The sequence below is a fragment of the Cebidichthys violaceus genome, unplaced genomic scaffold (genome assembly GCF_023349555.1).
Source record: "Cebidichthys violaceus isolate CVI_PGR_0920_01 unplaced genomic scaffold, fCebVio1.0.p SCAF_48, whole genome shotgun sequence".
Classification (NCBI taxonomy): domain Eukaryota; kingdom Metazoa; phylum Chordata; class Actinopteri; order Perciformes; family Stichaeidae; genus Cebidichthys; species Cebidichthys violaceus.
The window spans coordinates 1,440,129-1,452,359 of record NW_027176683.1 but is presented as its reverse complement, the minus strand read 5'-3'; the positions used below and the strand labels follow the sequence as shown (position 1 = coordinate 1,452,359).

The 12,231-nt window shown below is 45.5% G+C and overlaps 1 protein-coding gene across 1 annotated transcript in view; it reads right to left on the bottom strand.

Annotated features, from left to right (window-relative positions):
- tg (thyroglobulin) overlaps nucleotides 1–10,772 on the bottom strand; it is a 32,889-nt gene extending 22,117 nt beyond the window's left edge. The window contains exons 1-13 of the mRNA XM_068729991.1: nucleotides 10,703–10,772; nucleotides 9,591–9,699; nucleotides 9,313–9,410; nucleotides 7,989–8,144; nucleotides 7,616–7,775; nucleotides 6,705–6,811; nucleotides 6,463–6,606; nucleotides 4,704–4,889; nucleotides 3,902–4,410; nucleotides 2,774–3,161; nucleotides 2,449–2,487; nucleotides 2,022–2,252; nucleotides 1,101–1,205 (exon numbers count right to left, since the gene is read on the bottom strand). Of these exons, the coding sequence (XP_068586092.1) occupies nucleotides 1,101–1,205; nucleotides 2,022–2,252; nucleotides 2,449–2,487; nucleotides 2,774–3,161; nucleotides 3,902–4,410; nucleotides 4,704–4,889; nucleotides 6,463–6,606; nucleotides 6,705–6,811; nucleotides 7,616–7,775; nucleotides 7,989–8,144; nucleotides 9,313–9,410; nucleotides 9,591–9,699; nucleotides 10,703–10,772 (2,302 nt within the window). The remainder of the gene's footprint in view (nucleotides 1–1,100; nucleotides 1,206–2,021; nucleotides 2,253–2,448; nucleotides 2,488–2,773; nucleotides 3,162–3,901; nucleotides 4,411–4,703; nucleotides 4,890–6,462; nucleotides 6,607–6,704; nucleotides 6,812–7,615; nucleotides 7,776–7,988; nucleotides 8,145–9,312; nucleotides 9,411–9,590; nucleotides 9,700–10,702) is intronic.
- Nucleotides 10,773–12,231: the final 1,459 nt, after the last annotated feature.

Genomic DNA, 12,231 nt, shown 5'->3' with positions numbered 1-12,231 from the left:
TGTGGTACCTGTGTTGTGGTAACACTGTGTGTGTGTGTGTGTGTGTGTGTGTGTGTGTGTGTGTGTGTGTGGTACCTGTGTTGTGGTAACACTGTGTGTGTGTGTGTGTGTGTGTGTGTGTGTGTGTGTGTGTGTGGTACCTGTGTTGTGGTAACACTGTGTGTGTGTGTGTGTGTGTGTGTGTGTGTGTGTGTGTGTGTGTGGTACCTGTGTTGTGGTAACACTGTGTGTGTGTGTGTGTGTGTGTGTGTGTGTGTGTGTGTGTGTGTGTGTGTGTGTGTGTGGTACCTGTGTTGTGGTAACACTGTGTGTGTGTGTGTGTGTGTGTGTGTGTGTGTGAGTGTGTGTGTGTGTGGTACCTGTGTTGTGGTAACACTGTGTGTGTGTGTGTGTGAGTGTGTGTGTGTGTGTGTGTGTGTGGTACCTGTGTTGTGGTAACACTGTGTGTGTGTGTGTGTGTGTGTGTGTGAGTGTGTGTGTGTGTGGTACCTGTGTTGTGGTAACACTGTGTGTGTGTGTGTGTGTGTGTGTGTGTGTGTGTGGTACCTGTGTTGTGGTAACACTGTGTGTGTGTGTGTGTGTGTGTGTGTGTGTGTGTGTGTGTGTGTGTGTGGTACCTGTGTTGTGGTAACACTGTGTGTGTGTGTGTGTGTGTGTGTGTGTGTGTGTGTGTGTGTGTGTGTGGTACCTGTGTTGTGGTAACACTGTGTGTGTGTGTGTGTGTGTGTGTGTGTGTGTGTGTGTGTGTGTGGTACCTGTGTTGTGGTAACACTGTGTGTGTGTGTGTGTGTGTGTGTGTGTGTGTGTGTGTGTGTGTGTGTGTGTGTGTGTGTGGTACCTGTGTTGTGGTAACACTGTGTGTGTGTGTGTGTGTGTGTGTGTGTGTGTGAGTGTGTGTGTGTGTGGTACCTGTGTTGTGGTAACACTGTGTGTGTGTGTGTGAGTGTGTGTGTGTGTGTGTGTGTGTGGTACCTGTGTTGTGGTAACACTGTGTGTGTGTGTGTGTGTGTGTGTGTGAGTGTGTGTGTGTGTGGTACCTGTGTTGTGGTAACACTGTGTGTGTGTGTGTGAGTGTGTGTGTGTGTGTGTGTGTGTGGTACCTGTGTTGTGGTAACACTGTGTGTGTCTCCAGTCTCCGTCAGCGTCACACTGTGGAGTGAAAGGCTGGTATGAACGACGCTGAGGAGGCAGGAACATCTGGACAGCTGAGAAACAACAACAACAACAACAACACTGGTGAGACCTTCAGGGACTCAGCAACAATAACGTGTAAATATCATAAGAGAGATTTTATTCTGTAACAATCCAAAAGTGGAAGAGTCAATCTTAAGCTAATAACTGAAAATGATCCGCAGGAATACAAAGTAACAATCTGTAGTGAAACTAAACATGATTTAAAGGGACAGTGTGTCACATTTACAGCCTGTTCATGAATATAATATTCATAACTATGTTGTATAATCACCTGAAACTAAGAGTCCTAGTGCTTTTGTTAATTCAGAAGAAGACATTTATATCTACATGGGGGCAGCTCCTCCATGTTGGACCGCTATGTTTCTACAGCAGCCCAGAAGGGACAACCTGAACACCGGCTCTAGAGAGACTTTAAGTTATCTTGTGTGTGTGTGTAGTGATGCGTTCAGGAACCCGGTATTAAACGGGCCCCGGTGCTGAATAGCTAAAGATGGTAGTATTGATAAGCTCCGACGTTACTGTTGTTTATAATACTTTAGTACTTTTTAATGTTTTACTGTCATTTATTATCACTTTGTTTTCACACATTTGTTTCCAGTGAGATATTAATGACTTCATATATTATGTGACTTTGTCATCTAGAAAGAACATCTAGATTATAAATAACTTCTAATTCAGTTTATTTATTTGTTTTTAAAAACATTTAGTCATGTAGAAAAACAGAGTGTTGGTTGCAACCTGAAACTTCACCACTAGAGGTCACTAAATCTGTCACTGTTCCTTTAAAGAAAAAGAAAGTTCACAATCTACGTCAAACTGTGACTCACTGGAGAAAGCAGCCAATCGCAGGGCAGCTCTGGAGCGGCCCAGCAGCCCGTCGGAGATCCGCAGCTCCTCCTCCGATTGGCCGATCAGCAGCTCCTCCGGGGACAGACGCAGACCTTCGGCCAATAGGAATCCGTATCCCAGAGGGAGGTGGGAGGAGTTAGAGAGACGGACGACGCTCTTCACTTCCTGTCTGAACGCCGTGACCTCATCAAACGCCTGAGAGCAGCGACCTGTTAGCATGGGACTCTGGTTAGTGTCGCTAACAGGTTAGCATCCTGCTCTAACGAGTGCTGTTTTTCATATTGTCGAAAGATTGATGATTCAGCAGAAACTTCTTTGGATGCAACAAAAGTCAGGAAGTCTAAAAGTGTGTTTTCTCCTTCATCTAAATCAGAAACATGTTGGATTAGTTAGTTTGTATCTGACCTGCAGAGGACCGAAGCTTCTGTGTTGTTCTCTTTGGACCTGAAACACAACAGAGTCGTTTTTAAAGGTCTCATTCTGGCTCCTCAGAGGATGAACCCTCGAGACTTTAAACTGGTAGTCTGAGGCAGATAAGTGGGAGAAATACTCTGAGACCCCTTCATTGACACTTCAGTGGATTTTATTAAATATTTATATTGAAACACACCCTAAAGCTGAACTTCCCTTGAATCGATCAATAGATCTGTTCCCTGCATCTCTTCCTCTTTTGTTTCCTAAACTTTGTCAGACTGTGTCTAGATAAGCTCCTCCCTCAGGGTGATCTTACAGGTAACAGCGTCGCCCGTTGACCCGGCGGTCATCATCGTTCTCCCGTCAGCGTCCACGCAGAAGCATCGTGATCCGACACACTGCAGCGGCAGGAAGTCTCCGTCCTCTGAACACGCCGGGACGAGGATCTCGGCGCCGGCCGCCATGTTTCCTCTGACCTTCAGCGCCGTCGCTCGCTCTCTCTCGCAGCGGGACGGACATCGAGGTTGACCACCGCCGTTGGCGGTACGCGACCCAGCGACCTCCCGACCCAGAGGGTCCACACACCAGCACTCTTCGTCCCGACATTGGACCTCCTGGAAACCACCGCTGGACGTGCAGCTGGCGACAAAGATGGCCGCCGAGTCCTCGTCCTCGGAGCAGGAATGCAGCAGAGGAGTCAGAACCTGGAAGAAGTTCAGTTTCATCCACGATGAGAAGCAGCTACTGAAGGATGAAGTGTTCCTTTATGTGTTGAATGTTTGTGATAAACTGAAGGATGAAGTGTTTCTTTATGTGTTGATGATGAATGTTTGTGATAAACTGAAGGATGAAGTGTTTCTTTATGTGTTGATGATGAATGTTTGTGATAAACTGAAGGATGAAGTGTTCCTTTATGTGTTGATGTTGAATGTTTGTGATAAACTGAAGGATGAAGTGTTTCTTTATGTGTTGATGAATGTTTGTGATAAACTGAAGGATGAAGTGTTTATTTATGTGTTGATGAATGTTTGTGATAAACTGAAGGATGAAGTGTTTCTTTATGTGTTGATGTTGAATGTTTGTGATAAACTGAAGGATGAAGTATTTCTTTATGTGTTGATGAATGTTTGTGATAAACTGAAGGATGAAGTGTTTCTTTATGTGTTGATGTTGAATGTTTGTAATAAACTGAAGGATGAAGTGTTCCTTTATGTGTTGATGATGAATGTTTGTGATAAACTGAAGGATGAAGTGTTCCTTTATGTGTTGATGATGAATGTTTGTGATAAACTGAAGGATGAAGTGTTTCTTTATGTGTTGATGGTGAATGTTTGTGATAAACTGAAGGATGAAGTGTTTCTTTATGTGTTGATGATGAATGTTTGTGATAAACTGAAGGATGAAGTGTTTCTTTATGTGTTGATGATGAATGTTTGTCACTGACCTGTTGCAGTGAGGATGAATGTGAGCTGCTGCTGCTCCTTAGTGTGTGTTGGAGGGCAGAGAGGAAGGCCGGGTCCTCCAGAGCTCTGCTGATAGACTGGACCAGGTCCCGGTTCTTCTGGAGACCGATGGAGACACTCTGAGAGGCGAGCCGGTCCGGACCGAGGGCTCCTCGAGCTCCCACCGCTCCGCTGAAGTTAAAGGAGGCGGCGTTCTTCAGGAACTTCCCTCCAAACAGGTTCTCCTGGAGGCGACGGGGGGAGGAGCGAGCCAGAGCCCGCAGAGCCCCGCCCACCGAGGGAAAGAGACCGTGGAGGACTTCGACCAGGTGAGACAGGAAGGATGTCGGGTCCGCCTCCGCCGGCAAGAACTCCCTGAGAGGCCGGAGGAGGGAGAGACAGGAGGCCGGGGATCTGATGGAAGAGGCCCGGAAAGGAGGATCAACGGGGCCGGAGAAGAGCCGCGAGAGAGCCAGACGGCGCTGAGAGAGACAGTCAGCAAGACCTGAGCCTGGAGGAGGAGGAAGAGGATATCCACAATGTTAACCATCAGAGTGTAATCATGATGCTTTCAGGCTCTGCTCAGTGAACATGAGTACTGGCTGAAGGTACATTATAAAGTTATTGTGATGTGTTCACATGTAATCTGTAAAATGTTCTGGTGATAAACTTGAATGAATCCAGTAGTTTGAAGGAGATGTTTTCACATGAATATAAAATAGATATTAGAGATGAATTATGTTGTTGCGCCACGACTCTTAATAAACTATGTTCCCTGTCCACAGACTGATCCACGATACTCACTGCAGACCAGGGAGTCTCCCAGCTGTCGAGTCCCAGGAAGCTCTCTCCCCGTGGGGTCCACGCACCAGCACTGCCCCCCCTGCTGACACTGTCTGGAGCTGAAGGCTCCTCCGGTCTCACAGGACGGGACGTGAACACTGGACGTCTCCACCGCTGCCCGCCGCTCCTCCTCACAGGAAGAGGGACCTGAGAGAGAGAAGAACCAGTTTAGACCAGTGTTTACTGGTTCAGATGTTACTTCTGAAGGACAGTTTAGACCAGTGTTTACTGGTGCAGATGTTACCTCTGAAGGACAGTTTAGACCAGTGTTTACTGGTTCAGATGTTACTTCTGAAGGACAATTTAGACCAGTGTTTACTGGTGCAGATGTTACCTCTGAAGGACAGATTAGACCAGTGTTTACTGGTTCAGATGTTACTTCTGAAGGACAGATTAGACCAGTGTTTACTGGTTCAGATGTTACCTCTGAAGGACAGTTTAGACCAGTGTTTACTGGTTCAGATGTTACTTCTGAAGGACAGTTTAGACCAGTGTTTACTGGTGCAGATGTTACTTCTGAAGGACAGATTAGACCAGTGTTTACTGGTGCAGATGTTACTTCTGAAGGACAGTTTAGACCAGTGTTTACTGGTTCATATGTTACCTCTGAAGGACAGTTTAGACCAGTGTTTACTGGTGCAGATGTTACTTCTGAAGGACAGATTAGACCAGTGTTTACTGGTGCAGATGTTACTTCTGAAGGACAGTTTAGACCAGTGTTTACTGGTTCAGATGTTACCTCTGAAGGACAGATTAGACCAGTGTTTACTGGTTCAGATGTTACTTCTGAAGGACAGATTAGACCAGTGTTTACTGGTGCAGATGTTACTTCTGAAGGACAGTTTAGACCAGTGTTTACTGGTTCAGATGTTACTTCTGAAGGACAGATTAGACCAGTGTTTACTGGTTCAGATGTTACTTCTGAAGGACAGTTTAGACCAGTGTTTACTGGTTCAGATGTTACCTCTGAAGGACAGTTTAGACCAGTGCTTACTGGTGCAGATGTTACCTCTGAAGGACAGTTTAGACCAGTGTTTACTGGTTCAGATGTTACTTCTGAAGGACAGTTTAAACCAGTTTACGTCTTTAAACCAGTGTTTAAAGTACAGAATGTTATTTTATTATCACTGTCGTTTACTGGTCTATACTGGCTTTTCTTTACTGTTTAACTGGTTCAAAGCTGTACAGATTGTTACGTCCTGTTTAAACCTGTTGATGGTCAGTTTAATACTTTAAGGATGTTTAAACCGGTTTGAACCAGTTCACATCCGCTCAAACTAATTCAAACCAGTGTTAAAAAAACAAAAACAGTTGAGGGTGCTCATGACTAGTTTGAACTGGTCTAAACTAGTTTAACTAATCCAGATAACACAACTAAATAGCACCAGTAGCTTAAACCAGTTACATTCAGTCCAAAATTATTTTCAAAACAACTAAATAACTAAACCTAAACCAGTGGTAACTAGTCCAGATGCTTCTCTGAACTTTCTTTAAGTTGGACATTTAAAAAATCAAAAGGGCAGTTTAAACCAGATTGATCCAGTTCACATCTACCAAAAGTAGTTCAAACCAGTATGACGAGTTACTGTGTAGGAACCTGATTATTGTAGTTTACTGGTATAAAGTGGTTTAAATTTGCTCAAAGTATGTCAGACGGTCTATCTATGTGGTCATGACAAGTTTAAACCGGTTTAAACCGGTTTAAATGATTGTAGCTTACATCTGAAGTGTCCGGTGAGGGCGAGGCGAACTCCCAGCATCCTCCTCTGCAGGACTCTGTAGATGTTGGTCTGAGAGAAGGAGCGACCGGACCGGAGACCAGAGAACGCAGAGTCGTACACCTCAGACAGGAGGAGCTCCACACCTGGACAGGAAGTTCACACCCTCACCATCACCATCATCATCATCATCAGTGTGTGTGTGTGTGTGTGTGTGTGGGTGTGTGTGTGTGTGTGTGTGAACCTGTGTTGTCCTGCTCTCTGCCTCTGCTGTCTGAACAGAAGCAGAACGAGGAAATTGTTGGGAAAAACTTCCTGAAACTACCGAACGTCTCAAAGGCTTCTGGGAACCTGAAAACAAAACACACACACACACACACACACACACACACACACACACACACACACACACACACACACACACACACACTGAAATACACAAGAGAAACAGACAGGTGTGCAGACAGACATAGTGTATAGACAGACAGACAGGTGAGCTACCTGTTGAAGGTGTGCAGACAGACAGACAGACAGGTGAGCTACCTGTTGAAGGTGTGCAGAGAGACAGGCAGGTGAGCTACCTGTTGAAGGTGTGCAGACAGACAGACAGACAGACAGGTGAGCTACCTGTTGAAGGTGTGCAGACAGACAGGCAGGTGAGCTACCTGTTGAAGGTGTGCAGACAGACAGACAGGTGAGCTACCTGTTGAAGGTGTGCAGACAGACAGGCAGGTGAGCTACCTGTTGAAGGTGTGCAGACAGACAGACAGACAGACAGGTGAGCTACCTGTTGAAGGTGTACAGACAGACAGACAGACAGACAGACAGACAGGTGAGCTACCTGTTGAAGGTGTGCAGACAGACAGACAGACAGACAGGTGAGTTACCTGTTGAAGGTGTACAGACAGACAGACAGACAGGTGAGCTACCTGTTGAAGGTGTGCAGACAGACAGACAGACAGGTGAGCTACCTGTTGAAGGTGTGCAGACAGACCGACAGACAGACAGACAGACAGGTGAGCTACCTGTTGAAGGTGTGCAGACAGACAGACAGACAGACAGGTGAGCTACCTGTTGAAGGTGTGCAGACAGACAGACAGACAGACAGGTGAGCTACCTGTTGAAGGTGTGCAGACAGACAGACAGGTGAGCTACCTGTTGAAGGTGTGCAGCAGGTCCAGCTCCGCTCTGTCGGTCGTGTTGATGAATTTACACTGAACGGGCAGGAAGCCGCCGTCTGCGGCGCACTGAGGAGGAGAGTGAGACCTGGAGCCGTGCAGGAGACGCCTCGACCTCACCTCACAGGGACCAGGACCTGCAGGTAAACAGGTAAACAGGTAAACAGGTCAGTCAGTCGGACGCATTATGAATACAAACCCTCAAATACCGTTCAGTTAACTCAGAATCAGAAGTACGAGTTGTGTAGTTTCAGTAGCAATAATAACGTCAGTAGTAGTATCACCATAGTTATACAAATATATACATCATCAGTAGTATTATCTGTAGTATCAGCAGTATTTGTACGGACAGCGTTGAGGTGTGCCGGTCTGTCTGGTCCCGTAGAGCTCCATGCCGTCCTGATCCACACACCAACACTGCCCCCTACTGGACTCACACTGAACCGACTCAAACCGGCCTGAAGGAGAACACTGGAGGACCGACTGCTGCTGGCAGGGAGACGCACCTGAGAGACAGACAGGTAGACACAGAGAGAGAGAGACAGACGGGGAGACACAGAGAGAGAGACAGACAGGTAGACACAGAGAGAGAGAGACAGACAGGTAGACACAGAGAGAGACAGACAGGTAGACACAGAGAGAGACGGGCAGACACAAAGAGAGAGACAGACGGGTAGACACAAAGAGAGAGACAGACGAGTAGACACAAAGAGAGAGACAGACGGGTAGACACAGAGAGAGAGAGACAGACGGGTAGACACAGAGAGAAAGAGACAGACAGGTAGACACAAAGAGAGACAAACAGGTAAACACAGAGAGAGACGGGCAGACACAGAGAGAGACAGACGGGTAGACACAGAGAGAGAAAGACAGACAGGTAGACACAAAGAGAGACAGACAGGTAGACACAGAGAGAGAGAGACAGACGGGGAGACACAGAGAGAGAGACAGACAGGTAGACACAGAGAGAGAGAGACAGACAGGTAGACACAAAGAGAGACAGACAGGTAAACACAGAGAGAGACGGGCAGACACAAAGAGAGAGACAGACGGGTAGACACAAAGAGAGAGACAGACGAGTAGACACAAAGAGAGAGACAGACGGGTAGACACAGAGAGAGAGAGACAGACGGGTAGACACAGAGAGAGAGAGACAGACGGGTAGACACAGAGAGAAAGAGACAGACAGGTAGACACAAAGAGAGACAAACAGGTAAACACAGAGAGAGACGGGCAGACACAGAGAGTGAGACAGACGGGTAGACACAGAGAGAGAAAGACAGACAGGTAGACACAAAAAGAGACAGACAGGTAGACGCAGAGAGAGAGAGACAGACGAGTAGACACAGAGAGAGAAAGACAGACAGGTAGACACAAAGAGAGACAGACAGGTAGACACAGAGAGAGAGACAGACAGGTAGACACAAAGAGAGACAGACAGGTAGACACAGAGAGAGAGAGACAGACGGGTAGAGAAATATTTGTATTTTATTATTTTTATATAGATCAATTTTTATATATATATATATATATATATTATATATATATATATATATATATATATTATATATATATATATATATATATATATATATAATATATTTTATATATATAGAATATATAGAATATATATAGAATATATTATATATATATGATCATTAAAGAGTTTCTCACAGTGAGGAGCAGAGTCGTTGGTTCGAGTCCCGACGACCTCCTGACCTTCAGCATCAACACACCAACACTCGTGACTCCGCCCACTGCACTGTACAGTCCTACACACACACACACACACACACACACACACACACACACACGCACACACACACACACACACACACAGTTTGATTTCTATTACATGAGGCCAATCAAAAAGGTTTAAATCAACATGTTTTATTATAAATATATGTATTATTCATCACAGATATAGAAACACAGGCTGCAGGTTTATTTACCTGAACCGGCCATCGTGTGCGCAGTGAGGGACGTCACCTTGTTGCTTGGCAGAAGCCACGCCCCTTAGCAACTCACATCGGCTCAGCGTCTCTGACTCCAGCTGGTACTCTGACAACAACAACAAATAAATTATGAATAATAACATCATCAGCTGGTTTATGTCACGGACCAGAGAGACTGTGTGGATGTTTCTCAGCTTCACTACAAACTGTTGTTTTTGTTGTGTTTACAGCAATGACTACATTAACATGCACATTAATATTCCACATTATTATTCAGAATGTGTTTCATGTAAAATGTTGAGAGTAAAACATGTGATATGTTGATATATTTCAGGCTCTAGGATCATTCTTTGGACATGTGTATATATATATATATATATATATATATATATATATATATATATATATATATATATATATATATTTCCTGTTTACCAGCAGCTCTGTGCGTTGAACACAAAAACTACAGAGACCAGACAACAATATCTTAACATATCACCACTCTAACCACCGTTCTATAGACTCTAGACTAGAGAGTAATGCCAGACTTCAATTCAGGACATCAGAAAATAGAAAAACATATGGCTGTGATGTTAACAACAGTGGGAGACAGACATTACATTACGTTACATTACAGTCATTTAACAGATGCTTTTATCCAAAGCGACTTACAATTCAGTATCTATCTACACACCGTAGACGCAGCTACGGGAGACATTTTGGGGTTAAGTGTCTTGCTCAAGGACACATTGACATGAGACTAGTAGAGCAGGAGCCGGGGATCGAACTGCCGACCCTCTGATTGAAAGGCGGCCCTGCTCTCCACTTATCCATGGTCACCCAGACAGACAGACAGACAGGTAGACACAAAGAGAGAGAGACGGGTAAGAAAGACAGACAGGTAGAAAGAGAGAACACCGCAGGACCAACTGCTGCTGGCAGGGAGACACATCTGTAGAGAGACAGACAGGTAGACACAGAGAGAGAGAGACGGGTAGAGAGAGAGAGACAGGTAAGAAAGACAGACAGGTAGAAAGAGAGAGAGAGAGATACATGGACAGAGGCAGACAGACAGGTGGACAGGTAGACAGACAGACAGGTGTGTTTACCTGAAGCTTTGCCCTGCAGCAGCTCGAGGCAGCAGACCAGGATGAATGCGATGTGGAGCAGCCGGTCCATCGTCTCTGTGGTGACGGACTGACTGTCGCTGCCTCCTTATAAACCCTCAGACCTGCTGAGTCAGCGTGAGGACGACCGACACACCTTCCTCCTCGCCTGTCCCACTCGGCGGAACCGGAGGGCCCTTGAACGCCACTCAGGGAGGCAACCGGCGGGCCGTGAAGCCTTCTGATTGGATGAGAGGATCTCTGAAACACAGGAAGAAAGGAGGTCGGTGTTCAGTGTGACGTCTGTTGTTCTTATTCCAGCACACTGAAGAGGTCTCACCTGATGGACCAGGTGTCCACACTGAAGAGGTCTCACCTGATGGACCAGGTGTCCACACTGAAGAGGTCTCACCTGAGGACCAGGTGTCCACACTGAAGAGGTCTCACCTGAGGACCAGGTGTCCACACTGAAGAGGTCTCACCTGATGGACCAGGTGTCCACACTGAAGAGGTCTCACCTGAAGACCAGGTGTCCACACTGAAGAGGTCTCACCTGAGGACCAGGTGTCCACTGTTGGGATCTATCAGGAGCATGTTTGGTTATCAGTAAATATGAAAAACTAAATTATTGGCATCAATAGAATTATTAATTATTAGACTTAGTAACAATTATTAATAATAACGGGGCACCACCCTGAGAACAGGGACTAATAACCAAAGTCTCATAATTAGTATTCACTCACAATGTCAACAGTCAAAGTATTATTACACATTCAGAGTGAACACTGAAGGTTTGAGTTTGAGCACAGACCACATATCAGCTATTATCACAATACACATGCACAAAGTAATCACACATTATAACGGGACTCGGCGGTTTGTGAGCATACACAACAACACCTTTTAACAATACAGTGACTTAAGTGACACACAAACAAGGTAATAAACACACAATGACCTAACTAAGCCCAGACACCAAGTCAGCCTCCTACTGTGAGATGGCTTCTTAATGGTCGACATGGTCCTTCCAGTCTTTACTTAAACTCAGGTGCGGCGCTTTCAGCCGTGCTGCAGTACAACCTCTGTGTTGACAGAGCATTTTCCTCAGAAATAAAGGTTATGTTGCTTCCTTATAACCGGCACACAGTCGACTTGATTGGAAAGAGAATTTGTCCTTCTCTTTCTTTGAAGAATGCGTTTTCTTCCTTCTGCAGGCAAGTTGTCCTCTTCTCTTCTTCAGGATCCCAAAACAAAACGGTCTTACATTAGTCCAGCGAATGTAAGACTGTGACCGAGGTTCTTTTAAAAGCCTCTTTACTTGTGAATTGAATCGTGTGGAATGGCAAAGAATTGTGGGTGAAGCAGAGTTCTATGGTTTCATACGTAGGTAGAGGTTGGTGTTGTTTTAAACTCAAATCAGGCTTTTGGCTGAACAAGCAGGCCCAAGTCTTTCCCTTTGTTCAAGGAGGCACATGGTGAAAGCCAAGTCTTTGTTCTAAGCACACGATGTCAGACCCATGATTGACGAAACG